Raw genomic sequence first — 20750 nt, 5'->3', positions numbered from 1 at the left:
CTTTTGCGATTTTTGCCGCTCTGATTTGGGTATCCCTTTTTATGGTACCCAACAGTCGCCCCCGAGCCTTTGAAGGGGTGAGCTCACCTCTTCAAAGGTTCTTTTCTAAGGGACCATTGTTTGACCGGGAGCTTTTTTACTTTTCTCCGGAGGGTGCGCGCGAGCGCACCCGAGCCTTTTGGAGGAATGGTGTTATTCCTTCAAAGGCTTTTACCCCTGAGTGATGTAGTCGGGAGTATTTGAGGGATAGGTTGCGTGTTCTTTACACGTAGTGCCTGTTCCCATGGTGCGAGGAAGCCCCCGAGCCCTTTCCCCACAAGGGTCGATCAGGTTCTTTCTCATCTTACAATTACGTCCCTCATTCTTCCTTCGGTCGCGCTGTACTACCCTCGATGGGCAAGTATCGACGTTCCTCGGGAGCTGCAAGCGGGTAAGTCCAATTGGATGTCCGAGTCCCATTCGATAGGGGTCGGCTAGTGGCCTTATGGGCACATCTCAAAAATACCCGAGGGCAGTCACGGTGGATGTCGGAACCGTTCGCTAGGTTCCGAGGGCTCAGTGTCTCCCTCGATGGGATCCCACTCGCGTGACACCCACATGGGTCTTGGATACGACTGGCAAAGATGCGCCGACTCTTTGAGGGGTTCAGACCATGGCCTCTATTGTGCCCATCTTCAGTCATCCCTCACTCGGTCATCCTGAGGCGACTGTTCGAACCCGCTTTGCAGGTCAGTCTTCGCAACCTCTGGAATGTAGGTGGCTGTGGCCTAGGGATTTCTTACCTCAAAAGGTTTTTCAGATTTGTTTGTAGTATTGGGGTCGGGCGAGACGGAATCTGCGCCCGACGGAAACCGCCTTGCAATTTTTTGCTCGGGGTCGGCAAGGGATCGGGCGAGACGGAATCTGCGCCCGACGGAAACCGCCTTGCGACCTTGGTCAGCAGGGGGTCGAGCGCCGCTTGCCCTGGAAGGAACCGCCCTGACATATCTTTTCAGGGCGCTCCTTTTGAGGCGCGGCACATGGGGAGTGTAAATGGCCGTGCCGTTGTGCCCTGACCGGACGGGACGTTTCACTTGCGAAATTAATGCGCGCGTGCGGCGGGCGTGAGAATCGGAGGGAGTGGGCGCTTTGATTTTTTCACCTGGTGATGGAGCGGGCGACGGTTGCTCTTCTTTCCCCCTTGGTCTTCTGCGCAGGTGGCGTGACCGTGGTGCGCTCCTTCTATAAAAGCAGCCGCGGGGGGTTGGTTTCTTTCCTCCTGCTCTTGCGCAAAAAAAGCCCCTCCCTCCTGTTCTCCCTCTTGCCGTCATCTTCTCCACTTCCGCCCCGCAAAACGCCTCGCTCCGCTCAAAGCCATGGCCGGCGATGATGTGTGGCCGCCCAGCAATGTTACCAGGTCCGCGCTGGAGGCGCGCGTAAAGGCCGGGATCCTCCGCCCCATCACGGACGCGAGGCAGCCGGAGTGGATCGTTCCCTCGGCGAACGACAGGTAGCCGAACCCGCCTCAGGGCTATGTGGTCTGCTTCCTGTCGTTCTTAGACCGGGGGTTCGGGACTCCGTCCAGCCGCCTGATCCGGGCGATTCTCCATTATTATGAGGTGGAGCTGCACAACCTTAACCCGAACTCGGTGATGCAGGCGGCCGTATTCGCCACGGTGTGCGAGGGGTTCCTGGGGGTTCCTCTGAAAGCCCTAGTTTGGTTTTGGATAATTGATGAAACCCTAGTACTAACCTCTATGCTAAGTGTGTGTAGACTTAATGAGGTTGGTACATGCCAAGTGATGGAGCAAGTGATGATCATGGTGATGAAGGTGATGACCACAAGATGATCAAGTGCTCAACTTGGAAAAGAAGAAAGAGAAAAACAAAACCCTATGGAGATCAAGGCAAAGGTATTGCTTAGGGTTTTGGTTTTGGTGATCAAGACACCATAGAGGGTGTGATCACATTTAGGATAGATAGCCGTACTATAAAGAGGGGAATTCTTTGGCTAAGCGGTTATCAAGTGCCACTAGGTGTCATTGTTCATGTGCATGCATTTAGAACCTAGTGAGCTAACTTAACTCCTTCGAAGAAAATGATTGTGAAAATGCTAACACACGTGCACTTGTTAGTTTACACGTTTGGCGCTTTTCGAAAAAATGAAGTGCATTTTTCTATTGCACCGGTGGGAATTTTGGAGAAGTCACGGGAGTGTTTCTCGCCGAGAAACACTCACCGGACGCTGGCTCAGAGGCACCGGACGCTGTGTCTGAGCGTCCGGTGTGCAGGCTGCCTGGCCCAGCTAGGGTAAGGCACCGGACGATAGGCACCGAACGCTGGCCTGTGCGTCCGGTGGTCCGTGTCCGGTGTGAGGTCCGTTTTGCAGACCTCTCTGGGTGTGAGTCCGGTGAGCACCGGACGCTCAGGGTGCGTCCGGTGGCTTGCGTCCGGTGACCCTGCAATTTTGCGGAGCTCTCTGCGCACGGGTCTGGTGTGCACCGGACGCGTCCGGTGCTAACTTGCTCAAGCGTCCGGTGGTCTGCAGGTTACCGTTAGACTCTGACACGCGGCTGGCGTTGGAGCACCGGACGCTGGTGTTGAGCGTCCGGTGCCCCTTTAAGAGTGTCCGGTGACCCCGTATTTCGCCCAGTGAAAGAGCCAACGGCTCTATTTGTTTGAGGGGCTATAAATACGTGTTTGGCCGGCTTAGGGCTCACCCTCTTGGCATTCTTGACTACTAGACATCCTTGTGAGCCTAAGCAAACACCTCCCACTCATCTCCTTCATAGATTAAACATCTTTGTGAGATTGGGAGTGATTCCAAGTGCATTTGCTTGAGTGATTGAATCTAGTGGCACTTGGGGATGGATTTGGCTGCGGTTTTCTTGTTACTCTTGGTGGTTGCCGCCACCTAGACGGCTTGGAGCAGCGGAGGAGGATAGGCACGAGTTGGTGATTGTTCGTGGCCATCTCCCGGTGATTGTGAGGGGTCTTGTACCTTCCCCGGCGGAGAGCCGAAAGGTAACTCTAGTGGATTGCTCGTGTCATTGAGCTACCTCACTTGTGGGTAGGTTTTTGTGGTGTCCTAGTGAGGACGAGGTTCGTGCTACACCTCTTAGCCACCGAACCACCAAGTGTTGGTCGACACAACGGGGACGTAGCGTGCCGGCAAGCACGTGAACCTCGGGAGAAAAATTGGTGTCTCTATTGTGTTTGATTGGCATTCTCCCGGTGCTTGATTGTTTATATTGGTGATTGGTTCATCCCCTACACGGCGGTATAAATATCTCATCTTATCTTTACTTACCGCAAACTAGTGTAATTAGTTTAGTTGCTTACTTTGACTTGTGTAGCTTAGTTCTCTAGTGTAACTTGTAGAGACTTAGTTCTTGTGTGCATAGAGATCATAGCAACTAGAATTGTTGGGTAGGTGGCTTGCAAACACCCCTTTAGAGCTAGAGCAAAAAGCTTCGCTTTGTTATTAACTAACCTTTTGTTCTAGTGAGTTTGTAGAATTTTTAAATAGGCTATTCACCCCCCTCTAGCCATATTAGGACCTTTCATCCTCCCCACTGGAACCTCTGGCTTCACCTCTTCAAGGCGGATATGTCCGCCCGCTACGAGGGAGGGGAGAAAATTCCCCTTCGGGTTGGTGGTTGCACGCTGCAGCTCCGCCAGCAGCGAGCCAGCCAGTATATCTAGAGCGCCATGCCCTCATCGAACCGGGGATGGCAGAGTGGGTGGTTCTACATACGCAACGACGGCGGGCTGCTCCCGGAGTACACCGGGAGGATGGTGACTGAGTGCCCCCAGAAGTGGGTGTGGGGCGCCCCTGCGGATGAGCAGAAGAGGCTCGCCTCAGTCCTTGCGGGGCTCGAGAAGCTGCGCGGTGCTGGAGTCACCGCGGCTACGGTGGCGACGGCGTTCCACAAGAGGAGATTGCTCCCGCTGGCGCAGCAGCGGGCGTTCATGTTCGAGATGACTCGGGATGTCCCCTGGGTCGGGACGAAGATGCTGGCCAAGCCGGTGTCGGCGTCTGACATAGCTGCTCGGGTCTTGAAGACCACGCACTCGGATCTGAAGAACTCCCGGGTGTTGCGATGCGCCCTGAAAAGGGCTACATTTCTCTGGTAAGACGCTATTTTGGTTTTTGATTTTTGCGCTTGTTTTTCCTTTTCTCTCTGCCTTAATCTCTTATTCTGCTTGTCTTGCAGGGGATGGGGATCGTCACGGATTCCCTGCCCCCTATCCCTGAGGACAAGGAGATCCGGGCCAAGAATCGGGCTCGGAACGAAGAGCAGAAAATATTAACGAGGACAAAAAGGCGAAGACTGCGAGGAAGGCGCAGCCCGAGAAATCTCTGCCAAGAACCACCGTGAAGCCGAGAATGCGGGGGTCGCCCTGCCCGACTCTCCCGAGACTTCGGTCTCGGAGATAGAGGGTGGGGGAGACAACGCACACTGGCTTGACGAGCTGGCGGAGGAGAACGACGTGATCCCCCCTGTCGGTGGGGGGATCGAGATCCCAGAGGGGTCGAAGGCCCAAGGGGGGTCAGAGGCCCCCGAGGGGTCCCAAGCACCGGGGGGCGGCTAGACCGTCCCCCACATTGTTGTAGACGACAAGGACGGCGCCCCTCAAGAGGGCTCAGCCCCCGTGGGTCCCCAGGAGGGGGAGAAGGCGTCAGAGGGCGGATCCCAGGTGCTCCCACAACCGGTAGCGCCAGAGGGCCTGGCCGAACCCAGCCCGGCGTCCGGGGCAGAGGCAGGCGGCTCGGTGGAGGCATCACAGGCCGAGACCACCATTGAGGCCCCTGCGCCATCCGCTGGCGAGATGGGGGTCCGGCCAACGGCCCCTGGCGCTTCGGGAGGCTCCCAAGGAGCTCCAAGCTCCCAGAAGAAGACTGCCCCCCGGGCGAGGTGCGTATAGGATTTCTGATCTTTTCGTTGATTTTTTGTTTTTCTCTTTCTTCGGACTTGTGTTATCTTTTCAGCCGGAAGCAAAAGGCGGCGCCAGTGGTGCTGGCCCCCCTGAAGGTCGTGAAGAGGGGGGGCGCAGTCGACCCTTGGGTCGGCGAGGCCCAAGTCGCCGCCCCCCTCAGCCGCGAAGAGGGGGAGCCCCGTCGGGAAGGAGAGGGGCAGGAGATGGGGACGCCGAGGCCCCAAGGGCAGGAAGATACGGTCCTCGTCCCCTGGGCTATGCCTCCTCCGGGGGATGCCGATCTAAGAGGCGCGGCTCGGCCCGTGCAGATCGAGGGGGGCCGGGCCATCATGGCGTCTAATGTGGCGTCCCTCAGGGGTCCTCACGGGAAGGGCCCCGCCCGACCTGAGGCTCCCGCGGCAGGAGGAGAAGGCGACGCCCCGTGGGGCAAGAGCCCCGTGTTCTGGCCCAACCTCGACGACGCAGAGGGAGGGGCCAGATTCATTCTGGATGACCCATCGGAGGCTTACCTCTAGCAGGGTCTGGACGCGTGCGGGCGTGCCAGCGTCGAGGCCATCAACCGAGCTTCTGATCTCGTGAGCCGAGACATGTATAAGTTGGCCCAGGTGAGGCTTCTTTCCATGTCGTGAGGCGTTTTTTGTTTTATTTTACAGTACTGACTCCCTGTGCAACTTCTGATTTTGCAGGCGCTCAAGGCTACGTCCCTAGAGAAGTCAGTTTTCCTCCGTAGGGAAAGCGACGCCTAGGCGACCTGCGAGCATGAAAGGGCTGCTAGGGAGGCGGCTGAGGGGTAGCTCGCGAAGGAATGCGAGATCTCTGTCGAGCTTCGGCAGAAATGCGTGGCCCTCACGACTAAGGCACGGGAGGCCCGGGAAAGGGTCGCCCCCCTGGAGAATAGGGTCGGCGACCTTACCCAGGAATCCGAAGAGTAGAGGGCGGCTTCTGAGGGGTACAAGGGCGAGGTCACTCAGCTAGAGGCTCTGCTTGCCGAGAAGGACCTTGCCCTAAACCAAGCCTAGGCCGACCTCTCCGCAGCTCAGAGCGAGGTGGTCCGTTGGCACCGGAGCTCGGCGGAGAATGAGAAGCGGGCCGTGGGTAAGAATCATGTCCTTTCCCTTAGCTCTTTTTATATTTGAATTGATTTTCCTGACTTTTATGTCTTTTCTGTTCTGTTTTTCAACAGAGTCAGAGAAGATAATGGCCGAGGCTACCTCTGCCGCCGATGCCTTGCAGAGGTCCTTTGACGCCGAGGTCGCGGACCGCTCAACTCTGGAAGCTGTGGTCACCTCGGTGTGCGAGGGGCTCGGGGTGTCAGCGTCGAGGTCGTCGCTGCGGAGTTGAGTCGAAGCTCTCTACTCCCGGGCCGGGGAGAAGATGAGGGAGGCGCTCCACGCCGGGGTAAAGAAAGCCCTGGCGGTGGTGAGTTCTCACTACGTCGGCATTGACCAGCCGGCGGTTTGTGAGGGCTACATCCTCCCTGACGATGAGGTGGAGGCCCAGGAGGAGCTGCAGAGACTTGAGGATGCCGCGGATGCCCCGGGAGATGCCTTGGCCGCCTTCTTTGACGCCGAGGTGGAGCTTCCTCCCCTCGGCGCTCAGGGGCCTGGTGAGTAAGGATCGCAGCGGGTCGGTTTCGGGTCGGATATCCGCGGGTTTCGGTTCTCGTGGGTTCGGTTTTGGGGATGATTTTTCACCCACGGTTTTCGGGTTCGGAGCCCCGAAACCTATCGGGTTCGGTTTCGGGTTTGGTTTTCCACCCGTGGATATCCAATGGATATCCGAAATAAGTCATTAGAATTAATTTTCATATTTTATAATATAATAATAATAACTTTTTACTTAGATTATGAAATTTATTTTAAGCTAACTCATGAAAATATTTATGTTTCATTGCCTCTTGTTTATACATGTAAATATGTGTATATATATATCATGTATATATTTATAGAAAGTCCTTATTGCTATTATTATGTTGACATAGAAAGCGGGTTTCGGGTATCCATTTGGGTTTCGGGTATCCGCGGGTTTGGTTTTGGGGATGAGTTATCACCCGAATCGGTGTTCGGTTCGGTTTCGGGTTTTGATTTCGGGTTTTGGGTTCGGGTGCACATAGACTTCACCCGATCCGAACCCGCCCCGTTGCCATCCTTACTGGTGAGGCAGGGCAATGAGGCTCTTAAGTTAGTTTTTTCTCTTTTTGTAAACGACAAAGGCCAGTGGGCCTTGTATTGTGTATATTCAAAACATGAATGTTAAATATGAATTTTTATATGATTGTTCCTTTCTAAGATTTGCTTTATATTTTTTTTTGTTGTCACTTTTTCCCTATGCCGTCCCGACCTCGGCAGCGCGGGGTCGGGTGAGTTGTTTAGGTTCTGCACTAATTAGAGTGTCCGAGCCTAAGTCCTTTTCCTTTTCCTTAGTAATTTTCACAAGTCCAGATCCGCCCCCCAATCCTAGGGGTGAGTAGAGGTCGTCCTTGCCCGTGGGCGCGGGTCTTTGCTCGGGCTCATGCCTTAAGGTTTAGGGGATAGATCTGCAGTTTCTTAAATCCTTTTAGGAAATAGAAGAAAGACCCTGGGTCGGGGTACTTTGACTTGTGCGAGAAAAAAGGAAAGAATTCAGAGTTGCCACAGGGGGTTCCCCTCGTGTAGCCCCCGAGGGAGGCTCGGACTCTACAAGGTAGGTCCGAGGCTCACTTTCTAAAAAGAAACGACCATATAATTAAACTTTCATTTATTCTTTCGGGGTAATGAACAAATGGATATCTTTACAAAATTCTAAGGGTAGAAGCGACGTAGCTGTTCTATGTTCCACGTGTTCTTGAAGACCTCTTCCGCCTCGTTGGTGAGCTTGTAAGTGTCGGGTCGGAGAACTTCGGCGATGACGAAGGGTCCTTCCCAGGGGGGTGTGAACTTGTGACGACCCTTGTTGCTCTGCCTGAGCCTCAGGACCAAGTCACCGACTTGAAAGGCTCGGCCTCGGACTCGTCGAGCATGGTATCAGCGGAGGGCCTGCTGGTACTTGGCAGAGTGTAGGAGGGCTACGTCTCTGGCTTCATCCAGCTGATCCAGCGCGTCTTCTTGGAACATCTTACAACTATTTTCGTCGTAGGCTTGTATCCTTGGAGATCCGTACTCAATGTCTGTGGGGAGGACGGCTTCCGACCCATAGACCATGAAGAACGGGGTGAAGCCTGTGGCTCAGCTTCGGGAAGTCCTTAGACTCCAGATCACGGCCGGAAGCTCTTTGAGCCACCTTTTTCCGAACTTGTTCAACCGGTTGAAGATTCTGGGCTTCAGACCCTAGAGGATCATGTCATTGGCACGTTCCACCTGACCGTTGGTCTTTGGGTGAGCGACTGCTCCCCAGTCCACACGTATGTGGTGCCTGTCGCAGAATTCCAGAAACTTCCGCCCGGTGAACTGTGTGCCGTTGTCGGTGATTATGGAGTTGGGTACTCCAAATCGGTGGATGATATCCGTGAAGAACAGCACTGCTTGTTCGGCCTTTATCCTGGTGATGGGTCGGACCTCAATCCACTTGGAGAACTTGTCGATTGCGACAAGCAAGTGGGTGAAGCCCCCGGGCGCCTTTTGCAGAGGCCCGACGAGGTCGAGGCCCCAGACAGCAAAGGGCCAGGTGATGGGGATCGTCTGCAGAGCCTGAGCGGGGAGATGAATCTGCCGAGCGTAAAACTGGCATCCTTCATAGGTCCGCACGATCTCCGTGGCGTCTACCACGGCGGTGGGCCAGTAGAAGCCTTGCCTGAAGGCATTTCCTACCAGCGTTCGAGGCGCGACGTGGTGGTTGCAAGCCCCCGAGTGTATGTCCTCTAGGAGCTTGATTCCCTCCTGACGAATGTCTTAGCGCGACGAGCCACACGCCATGCCTCAGCCTGGTCAGAAGGCAAGGTGACGTCGACGAGGCGTTGTAGCAAGGGGTAACGCCAATCTGGCGAGTCGTCAGGTGCAGGGGGTTCGGACTCGATGTCCATGGCCTCCTGTTCCTGAGCGGTGGAGGCCTCGGGGTCGGGGCCTGGGACATCGAGCCGTTTGATCCCAAGCTCGATCGCGATGTGGAGACCATTGACGAGGGCCTCGTACTCCGCCGCGTTGTTTGAGGCGGGGAAGTGGAGTCGGATTGCGTATCGCATCCTTACCCCGAGGGGTGAGATGAAGACGAGGCCAGCGCCGGCCCCGGTTTTCATCAAAGACCCGTCGAAGTACAAGGTCCAACATTCATGCTGGATCTATGGTGGAGGGAGTTGGGTCCCCATCCATTCTGCTACAAAATCCACTAGGACTTGGGATTTTATAGCTTTCCGAGGCTCATAGGTGATCCCGTCACCCATACTCTCTATAGCCCACTTGGTAATTTTGCCATTAGCCTCATGGTTCTGAATCACTTTCCCCAGAGGGAAAGATGACACTACTGAGACCGGATGAGACTCAAAGTAATGGCGGAGTTTGCGTCGGGCTAAGACTACCGCGTAGAGTAGTTTTTGGATTTGGGGGTATCGGGTCTTTGTGTCGGACAACACTTTACTGATGAAGTACACCGGTCTTTGGACCGGCAAGGCGTGCCCTTCTTCCTTTCTTTCAACCACGATGGCTGCGCTGGCCACCTGATCAGTGGCTGCGACATAGAGAAGCAATGGTTCCCCCTCGGCGGGGGGTACCAAGATGGGAGGATTAGTGAGCAGGGCCTTGAGCTTGTCAAGGGCTTCCTGGGCCTCGGGGGTCTAGGAAAAGTGCTCGGATTTTCTAAGTAACCTATACAAAGGCAGTCCTTTCTCCCCAAGACGGGAGATGAAACGACTAAGGGAGGCTAGGCATCCCATGACTCTTTGTACTCCCTTTAGGTTACGGATCGGGCCCATGTTTGCGATGGCCGAGATCTTCTCAGGGTTGGCCTCGATCCCCCGCTCAGACACAATGAACCCGAGGAGCATGCCTCAGGGGACCCCGAAAATGCATTTTTAAGGGTTGAGTTTGATCCCTTTTGCCCTGAGGCATCAGAATGTTTCTTCCAGGTCGGCCACCAGACCGCTTGCCTTCCTGGATTTGACAACGATGTCGTCTACGTAAGCCTCTACCGTTTTGCCTATGAGGTCCCCAAAGACCTGGAGCATGCGCTGGTATGTAGCCCCCGCGTTCTTAAGGCCAAAAGGCATGGTTACGTAGCAATACATTCCGAAAGGGGTGACGAAAGAAGTCGCGACCTGGTCGGACTCTTTCATCTTGATTTGGTTGTAGCCGGAATAAGCATCAAGAAAAGATAAAATTTCACATCCCGCAGTGGAGTCAACTATTTGATCTATATGAGGTAATGGAAAGGGGTTCTTAGGACATGCTTTATTTAAACTAGTAGTCTACACACATCCTCCACTTCCTATTTTTCTTTTTGACCAGTATAGGGTTAGCTAACCACTCGGGATGGATTACCTCCTTGATGAATCCGGCCGCCAGCAGCTTGTGGATCTCCTCCCCGATGGCCCGGCGCTTCTCCTCGTCGAATCGGCACAGGCGCTGCTTCACGGGCTTGGAGCCGACTCGGATGTCCAAGGAGTGCTCGGTGACTTCCCTTGGTATGCCAGGCATGTCCGAGGGACTCCACGCAAATATGTCTGCATATGCGCGGAGAAAGTCGACGAGCACCACTTCCTATTTGGGGTCGAGGCTGGAGCTGATCCTCAACGCCCTGCCCTCAGAGGTCCCGGGGTCGAGGAAGACAAGCTTGGTCTCCTCCGCTGGCTCGAAGCTCCCGGCGTGACGCTTGGGGTCGGGGATGTCCTGGTCGCCGTCGCCGAGGCCGGTGAGGATAGCCAGAGACTCAGCCAGAGCCTTGGCCTGCTCAATGCACTCGATGTCGCACTGATAGGCGTGCTGACTGGTCGTGCTCACGATGATGATGCCTTTTTGGTCCTGGCATCTTGAGCTTGAGGTAGGTGTAGTTGGGGACGACCATGAACTTGGCGTAACATGGTCGTCCTAGGATCGCTGGTAGGTTCCTAGGAACCCGACCACGTCGAAAGTGAGAACCTCCCGTCTGAAGTTATTGAGGGTCCTAAAGCAGACGGGCAAATCAATCTGCTCGAGGGGGTGGGCACGATGTCCAGGCACCACTCCATGGAATGGTGATGTGTCGTTCCTCAGCCGAGACCTGCTGATCCCCATGAGGGCCAGAGTCTCGTCATAAAGGATGTTGAGGTCGCTGCCTCTGTCCATCAGCACCTTGGTGAGACGGGTCTCGGCGATGATGGGGTCGACGATCAGAGGATAGCTCCCGGGATTGGGGATCCGGTCCGGGTGATCCTGTCGATCGAATGTGATTGCGCTCTCAGACCACTTGAGGTACGAGGGCGCAGCTGTGTTGACTGCGCAAACTTCTCAGAGTTTGCGCTTCCTCTGACTCGCGGTGAGGCGAGCTGCACGTCCCCCAAAGATCAAGAGGCAGTTCTTGACCTTGGGGAAGCCTTCCCCCTGAGGGTCGTCGTCCTTGGGGGGCTCTTCAGCGCCCTCCTTGGCTATGATGTCGGTGTAATACCGACGCAGGACAGTGCACTCCTCAAGGGTGTGCTTGGTTGGTGCCCTATGATAGGGGCACGGCTTCTTCAACATCTCGTCGAAGAGACCGGGGCCAGCAGGAGCCCGTTTGGGGTTCTTGCGATCTGCCGCGGCGACTAGGTTGTCGTCCGACTGACCCTGCTTCCCCTTGCGACCCTTCTTCTTCTTCTTGGGGTCGCGTGAGCCCAAAGCCTCGGTGGCCTCGTCCTTCTGTTTCCCCTTGGCCGTGCCGTCGGAGAAAATAGCACCAACTGCCTCTTCGCCTGAGGCAAAGTTGGTGGCGATGTCGAGCAACTGGCTGGTGCTCGTGGGGGTCTTGCGACCGAGCTCGTGTACCAGTTCCTTGCAGGTGGTACTAGAGATGAAGGCTCCGATGACGTCGGAGTCCGTGATGTTCGGGAGCTCGGTGCACTGCTTGGAGAATCACCTGTGAAGTCTCGGAGGAACTCATCGAGCTTCTGTCGGCAGCTCCTGAGGTCCCAGGAGTTCCCAGGGCGCACATATGTGCCCTGGAAGTTCCCGACGAAGATCTTGACCAGGTCGGCCCAGTCGTGGATCATGCGCTCAGGGAGATGCTTGAGCCATGCTCTAGCCGTATCGGTCAGGTGCAGTGGGAGGTTGCGGATGATGAGCAGGTCATCGTCCGCTCCACCTAGCTAACACGCTAGGCGGTAATCCGCCAGCCAGAGCTCAGGGTTGGTTTCCCCTGAGTACTTGGTGAGGTTGGCGGGCTGTCGGAATCGCGTCGGGAACTTGGCCCTGCGTATGGCCTCGCTGAAGACGCGGGGGCCCGGAGGCTCTAGCGACGTGCTGCGGTCGTGGTCGGGGTCGTACCTTCTGCCTCGGCGCGTGTTGGGTATTTTAAACGCAAACAGAAAAATCCGCAAGCGCACGGATACCGCTGTAGCCTTCACCCGGGAGTATTCCAGAGTATCGATTTTCCACAGGGAACGTGAGTGTACTAATTAAGATTCAAGATCGCCCAAGGATAACTATATAATTATTTTTGGTGGGAAGAGAGGAAGTTTCTTGAGAGTTCACTAGTTGATCTAAGAATCAAGAATTAGTTCAAGATTATTTATATCGGGACATCAGAGCACTAACCACAGAAAGAGATGAGAAGGGGGCTAGGAAGGTCTGACTACGGTCCTACAAACACCGATCCGAACGAGGTGGAATACGTCGACCGTTAGGGCTGTCACTACCCTAAGGCTACCACAACAATCCGCAGGATTGGGTGCAATTCCAGGTAATTGCAAGACTAAACACCACGTCTAATCTATTAATTACTACTCTAATGTTGCAAAGATTAGAGCACTTGATGCAAGCGGAAATCCAATAAATAACTTGATTGTAAATAAAAGTAATTAAAGAACTCAAGATTATGAATTGAAGAACCTGGAGAACGATGAAGAACGAACCAGTTGCTGCAAAAGTACAATGTTGAGGAAGATCCGACAGATCCGGCTCCTCCTCCTCCGCTCTCCTCTTCTCTCTCCCTATTTTCTAGATTACAACTAGAACTAGAACTAGAGGAACTAGAACTAGATGAACTAGAACTAGATCTAGATGAACTAGAGGTAGAACTAGAAGAACTAGAGGGATCCTCTCTACTTGGATGAAGAATTGAAACCCTAACTTTGATTCTATAGAAGAGGTATGCCTCCAGGGGCTGGTGGGGGTCTGCTTATATAGTCCAGGAAGAGTAGCCCCCAAGAAATCTAGGAAGAGTAGCTCCCAAGAAATCTAGAAAGAGTAGCTCCCAAGGAATTTCCACGTTATTCTCCACCATCCGATCAAACCGACCTTAATCGCGTGATTTTCCTCGATCCTTAGAGTCGGTGGAGCACGATCCGCGAAGTTGACTCTAATTGGGCACTGTAGCAGGGCGGGCGCCCTGTCCCTGAGCCCGTTCAGCCTCCGCTTCCTTCCCGTGGCTTCTGGAGTCTTCTAGATGGTAGAAAATTGTGCGGCACGTTAATATCTCTATGTAAACCCGACGTGTGGGCCTTTCTTCCTTATTTCCTGATAACCCCCTGCAGAAACAGACAAACACCAAAACTCGTGGAATTCTGTCAGATAAAACCCTAAGTCTAGGTGTTGGTTGCATATAAGTCCTTTTCTATGATTAATTGATGGTTAAATGTGAGCACTAAGGACCATCAACAAGCTCCCCCAAGCTTAACCTTTGCTCGTCCCTAAGCAAAGCTAAAATCAGCAAGAAAATAGGGGTTACTTTAATGCCTTTTACTACAGGGTTTTTAAGGTCTTAAGTGATTGAAAAACAGAACGATCAAGTCAAGCACTATGTCTCAAGTTCTTTTGTCTTACCTTTGTTCTGGAGTTGTTTGTATGTTTCCAAAATAAAACTGAGGTATTTGCCTTCTTCTCGAAAGGTATATAAGTAGAGCTTTAAAAGTTTTAGCATACTTTGCATTTTGCTATGTCAATGCTCGGAGCAAGGGAGACAAATGTCATACTCTTAGATCAAGACCTTTGACCTTTTTGCAAAGTTTGTCATCTCTTACTGGCATATTGCTTATTAGAGGGACCATGGGCTATCATTTTTTTTCTTTTTTTAGTCTCTCTTTTTTTTTCAAATGGGCACCAAGTACCCATAATTCTACTATCGGACACGTGTCCATTTTTTTCCACTCAGGTAGGTATCTTTGTACCCCTAATTCTACTTTGGACACTTGTCCATTTTTTCTTCTCGTCTCACTCTTTCTTTTGAATCAAATTTTTGCATAGTCCCATGCCTCTAACGCAATAATACTTCGGAAGAGTGAATCTTTTATATTTTTAAAACAAAAAGATCTTGATCTTTGGAGCATGATAATTCTCTCAACCAAAACTACAAGAATTAACAAGGGCTTGAACAAAGCAAGTGCCCACAGTTTTAATATTTATATCTATTAAGACTCTAGGTATTATGATCTCATTTTTTTTATGAATTTTTAGATTTTCAAAAGATAAAATCTCTAGAACTCTAGCAAAACTTGGAACAAGTTAAATAGTAGCTCAGACCTTCTCATATCATGTTTGTCAATTACCTAGACTTGGATCAAACTTTCTTTTTATTTTATTTAAAACTTAGGATTATACAAAACTATTATATATTACTCAAAAGAAAAACTTTGTTTGGTTTCATGATTATGCATTTTTATTTATTTATTTATTTATTTCCGAATACTAGAAAATAAAACCAAGAAAGAAAAGTAATACTTATCTAGATACATGTGGGGGTGCCTCCCCCAAGCTGGATGTTGACATAGTCGTTCACTCTTGTGGCATGCATGTTCGGTCTCACTCTTCTTAAGCCTCAAAATCCTGCACAACCGAAATAGACAACAGAACTTGTGGAGCATGTTAAGGGTTAGGTAATTGTCTAGAGCGTATGAGAGCTTAATGTGAAAATTCTATGAACTCAATCACATCAAGTTCCTCTACTAGGTTGTTTTGTGGCTCGAGATAAATTTTCAAGCATTGACCATTTACCTTAAAAGTGTTACCTATGTCGTCTTGGATGGTAATGGCTCCATGTGTTGAAGTGTCAATAACCTTATATGGTCCATCCCACTTACTTCGTAGCTTACCATGCCCAAAAAGCTTAACTCTTGAATTGAATAGTAGAATCTTATCTCCAGGCTTTAACTCCTTGTGCTTGATTCTCTTATCATGCCATCGTTTTGTTCTCTCTTTATAGATCCTTGAATTGTGGTAGGCTTTCTCTCTCCATTCTTCTAGCTCAGATAGTTGCATCAGACGATTCTTGCTAGCGAGGTGGAGATCCATGTTCCATTTCTTGAGTGCCCAGTGAGCCTTAAACTCTACTTCCACAGGCAAATGACAAGTTTTTCCATATACAAGTTGATAAGGTGACATGCCTATGGGTGTTTTGAATGCAGTTCTATATACCCAAAGTGCATCAGGAAGTTTGTCCTTCCACCCCTTACCCATCTCACACTACAAGGTTTCACCCCTGATGCAACGGGCTAAAAGTGTTGTAATATGCCAAGAATGGTTGCAATACATAAAATTGCAACACAAAAAATTCATTGGTAGGTGTTGCCATAGTAACCGTGGTCTAAAGTTTGCACCACCACTAATTTTGGTGTTGCAATAGTTTTTCCCCTATTGCAATACTAGGGAGTGTTGGTTCAACACTATCTAGTGTTGCAACCCATAGTATAAGCAACCACCCTGGGTGTTGCAAGCATAACTATTGCAACATACCTGCCATTGCTAGAGATACTTGTTGCCACATACCTGAAGAGTAGCAATAGGTGCACTAGCAACAACAAGGGGTGTTGCAATAGTACTTATTGCTACGCATCAATAGCATTGCAATAGATGGACCATCTATTGCCACACTATCTATGTGGTTGCTATAGGTAGAACCCTCCTATTGCCATGACAAATATTTGGTTGCTACAGGTGACCTCTCTATTGCCACACTATCACTATGGTTGCTATAGGTGGAACCCTTTGTTGCCATGATAAATATTTGGTTGCTAGAGATGGTCTCTCTATTGCCACAATTAATATTTGGTTGCGATACTTGGACCCTCTATTGCCACGCTTAGTATTGTGTTGCTAGAGTTTGGAGACTATTGCTGCACCCACTATTTCGTTGGTACACTGTTTGTTGCTATAGCATATATTGCAATACCAAATGTTTATGCCGATATTCCATATTGCAACCATGAAACAAAATATACATAAACTTTTAGAACAATAATTTATGGTCAATAAAGCATTTAGACAAACACTAATGCATAATATGCTTTGTTTGTACAAATCATCTCATATTTGGCTTAGACACATGCACAACTCACACATAAGATATCAAACACACTTCATATCAAAATCTAATAAGCCATGTCTAGCAGTGCAAAGAAGGTTGGCTTGATGTTGACCATCATATCACTCGTGTGCTCCACTTAACCTCCAGCTTCCTCCTAAAAAGTATCGTTGACATTGGTATATGCATTAGTTAAACAAAAATTGTCAATATCCTCACAAAAAAACTAAAATTGCAATATAATATTTTGGCAATAACGGAATGGACTCAATGAAGTATGCAATTTGAAATCATAAATTAAAGACTACTAGGTTTGCAAATTTGCAAAGTCAATCATAGTAAAATTATCCATGACCATGACTTAACTTTGGAGAAGGGGAGAATGAACCCATTGACTGAGAATGACTTTATTGGAGGGGAAGAAGCAAAAGCAACACAAGAAAACTAGATCATGTGTACTGAAATGAATTGTAGGTGATGCTATGGTTTTGGAAGGATCACAGATCGGCGTATAACTCAGAGATGAATCTATGGCTACTAACAACCAAATGTTAATTCAGAGCAGAGCTTGTGACTCATCCAAATTATATTCAGTGTGTGGGGGGTAGAGATTCAGATTAGCAGCACATTCTGCACTGATTGATATTACCAATGAAGCTACACAGCAACAGAATACCCACTTTGACTGATCCTAGCAACACCAAGATGAAAAACAAACCCAAAGAACAACAAGAAGCAATTGCAGATCAAGCCCTCACCACTCAAGGACACACTGGTGGTGGAACTCTTGCCTGCAGCTGGTCACCTGGCAAAGGCAGGAAGAGGGTCAAGAAGCGGAAGCCGCTTCCACTAACAATACCTACAACAAAAATATCAAAATAAATAAATAAATTAGCTTTCAGTAGAAATTATCGTTCTACATGGTCTGAACAAAACCCGATTAGGCCACAAAGATTCATATTAGGCTGCCACCAAACCACACCTCTTATACATAGCCACTAGATGACTAGATTCATTGTCCAATAATGATTATCCATTTTTAATTTGCTAAATAACAAACTAAAGTTATGTCAGACCTCAGTTCTTAGTACTCAGTATAAAATTAAATATGCAGTTGCAACCACATACTTTTACTATCCATCAATCTCTCCAATTCTAAATGGGGACATGAAAAATAGGTGACAAGAAGCATATAACTGTGTACTTGCTATATTCATATTTCAGACTTTCAGAATTAATAATCTAAGTGCTAGAGCTAACAACCTAAGTGCGTAATACAATAATACACACCAACACACACCTAACATGAATAAAGTGATTTAACAAATGCATCATCTAGCAGTCTGGCACTATCAGACAAAGCAATCTGAAACATTTAACTCTGTTATTTACAAGAGCACACATTATTTATTTTTGGAGAACAAAGCACATATTGATTTCTATAGAGGAGGATGGAGCAGGATTGCTAGACTCAGTTGAGTTGTCAGTTTCTATTGATGTCAAGGTGTCAAGTTCTCAATTGAGTTCTTAGTTTCTGACACTCAGCCACACTCACATGTCAGGTCATCACAGCAAGATTGTAACAAATTTATATCACAAGTCACAAGAAAAAGCATAAGGCAAAGATCAGCCAACACCACCTGTTAGCCATGCAAAACTAAAATTCAGCAACTCGGTCTGTAACTGTGAGTGACTTCTCATCATTCTACAATAAGTGACTATGCCAAAAAAAAAAGAATTAGCATTATTTTAGCCACTAGGGTCATGCAATGGGACCAAAATAATCTCATAAAAATTTAAGTTTGAACTATGTTGTACTATTACCAAAAACTGATTCATTGAGCATGATGTAAGTCTGGTAATGGATCATGATTTAATTGTACTATTATGTTTTTCTGTGTGCCTTTCTGAATGTAAATCTTCTTCTATCTAGTAGCGAGTTAAATATTATCTTTTTCAGGCAAAATTTCAGTGTGCTGATTTGAATATGAAGCTTAAAATAGACTACAAGCAAATGCAGAACTATGTAATCCAAATCATTGCATTCTCTAGTTTAGCAACAATATGTAAATTTGAATGGTTTGTGATTTGAAGTTAGCTGATAAAAATCAAAACAGCTAACAAGCATCAGTGAATTTGACCTTCATACTTTGGCAAACACCTATACAGAAATCTAATTCAAGATTTGACCATATGCTGTAGTCATTTATCCCATGGTCCCCAACAAGCATCAACTGCTACATTTAAATAAAATCTAGTGTAAAAGGGCATCCTGAGAAACAACAAGAAATAATCCTTAGTTTAACATCTCTAGTTGCAGTTTAGTCAGTCTAATTGGAATTACTTATAACACTGAAAAAATACCTGTATATTGAAAGGCCATGTAAAAAAAAAAAAGAAACATGGATGTTGCAAAGTCAATGAATTGACTAAGCATGGCCACAGCTCCACCTTCTTCCCTGTGGCCTACGCCTTCTTCAGCACCTTGCTCACCTCCAAAAATGCTGTGAATAGGAATATAGTGTATAAATTTTATTACAATAGCAAGTACTACATCATACCACAACAAGTATAGTGTATAAATTTTAACAACTATGGACAGCTCATGCGGCCTACAAAAAATGCTACATTGAAAACACAATTCTGTTTTTATCTCTCACAGAAATACTCATCTAAGGCTGCAACTTCTACACTCTACTAACAATAATAGGATACTGAAATTTTCCATGATTTATAGATGAAAGGAACTTGCAACAAAAGTTAAATAACAGATATATTATTCTACTGTTCTACACCCTTACATGTGATCTCCTTAGGTCTGAAGCTTTTAGCATAGCCATAAATTAGTGAGGTATGAAAAGATAAAACACTAAAAAAGATCAACTATTTGCTAGGTGAATATAATGACAGGGTGTGTGGAAGCAAAAAAAAAGGAGCTGCATGCAAGCATGCAATCAATTCGGCAAGGCAAGCTATGGTTTCTAGTGCATGTATTCATCTATTTGACATCCAGTTATCTTTTTCCATGTCATGTTTTCAAGAACTATCTAGTGCAGTTTTCATGCACAAGAGACCATAGCTCGTTTCATTCTCTCATGTTCGGACTCTAAAATTGTATTTGTGATGTCAAAAAGTTTCATTTACGACAAAAAGAATTAGCAATATTCAACATAAGACCACTTAGAAGTTCTTGCCTTTAATTTTAAGTTCCAACAAAAAAGAAAATATTCCATTTTTAGTACAGAATGTCAAATTGGACAGCATATGCTTGCTTGTTTGTATGGTCATTACTGGTATTTGGAGAATAGCTGCACATTCTGAGACGACGCCTAGTGTTGGATTAAAATCATTAAATTATACAGTGTTGACCCGCACACTCGTTTGTTGGTTCACCTTATTAAAAAGAAAATAATACGGCAACCATACTTGTAGATGGGATGGCGTGTAAATGATGTGGGCTTACTGACCTTATTACGGAACAGCTCCCTGTGGTTCTTGTGCATAGGAGTCCAGCGGTGGATTCAGTGGCAACAGCGAGTCCGTCTCCCCAATCGACATTTTGTAGCCAGATCGTGTTCGTCGACTGTGCGGTGTCGATCCCTGCCCACCGTGCAGATACAACTACACCGACAATCGAACAGCTCGCATCAGACCAAGAGAAGCTCTACACTTGAGACATCGATTCAAATCAAGAAGGGGAAGGGGAAGAAGGAGATGATGCAAATGAGGAGATGGGGAGGGGATCTGTAGGAGTCGCACCTGTAGTGGGATGACAACAGCAAAAGCATCGCCTGCCGAGTCGCCGCTTCTTTCTCCGGTAGTTCGCGATGGGACTGCAGGAATTGGCGATGAACAATCACAGGACGCTAAGCGACAGTATCTTTCCACCGATTCACCCCCAACCCGCCCCAACATAGGAGAGGCTACGGTCAAGGGAGCTCGTGCGGCATCGGCGGTTAACTATGGAGCAGCTTGTCGACATGTGAGCAAAAGGCTCATCAGTAGGGGTTGGGGCGAGGATGGGAGGATGAGGGCCGGGGCAGCGGGACTGCGGTGTATGGCTTAACGCGGCGGCGGCGGCGGTGCGGCTTTGTGGTAGGGCTGGAAATGGTGTTTGCGGAAACTGATAGGATTTCGCAGGGACACGGAGCGAGTTTCATGAAAATTGAAATGTTTTGGGGAGCGCAGGTCGCAAGCCTATGAAAATTTTGGCTAGATTCGGCGTTAAGGAGGGAGACCCTATGTGCTAAATTATATGTCATTTTTTATTTCCATGCAATAAGTTTTACTCGATTTATAAAAGATATATCTAACATTTATATTTTTAAATAAATTTATTTAAAAATAGATTAAAGATTTTTTTTAATAATACTAATTATGTACCATAAATATTAATATTTTTCAATATATATTTTGTCAAAATTATTTCTTAGAAATGAAAACGATAAATATTTTGG

The 20750-nt window shown here is 48.6% G+C and overlaps 1 protein-coding gene across 4 annotated transcripts; it reads right to left on the bottom strand.

Annotated features, from left to right (window-relative positions):
* LOC110434195 lies at positions 16185-20476 on the bottom strand. Of its 4 annotated transcripts, XM_021457993.1 has the most exons (6): positions 20053-20473; positions 19761-19957; positions 18658-18797; positions 17934-18011; positions 17052-17152; positions 16185-16450 (listed from the first exon to the last, which is right to left on the bottom strand). In XM_021457993.1, exons 1-5 carry the CDS (start codon positions 20206-20208, stop codon positions 17055-17057), a joined length of 669 nt encoding a protein of 222 aa, XP_021313668.1. In that variant the 5' UTR covers positions 20209-20473; the 3' UTR covers positions 16185-16450; positions 17052-17054. The 4 variants fall into 4 exon arrangements, 2 of the variants coding, with proteins under 2 accessions (XP_021313668.1, XP_021313669.1); XR_002451674.1 differs by having other exon boundaries at positions 17052-18011; positions 19761-19914; positions 20053-20476; XR_002451673.1 differs by lacking the exon at positions 17934-18011 and having other exon boundaries at positions 19761-19914; positions 20053-20463.

This window comes from Sorghum bicolor, chromosome 3 (assembly GCF_000003195.3).
Source record: "Sorghum bicolor cultivar BTx623 chromosome 3, Sorghum_bicolor_NCBIv3, whole genome shotgun sequence".
In the NCBI taxonomy this organism is placed as follows: domain Eukaryota; kingdom Viridiplantae; phylum Streptophyta; class Magnoliopsida; order Poales; family Poaceae; genus Sorghum; species Sorghum bicolor.
The sequence above is the reverse complement of the archived record's forward strand: the minus strand, read 5'-3'. Positions and strand labels throughout refer to the sequence as shown.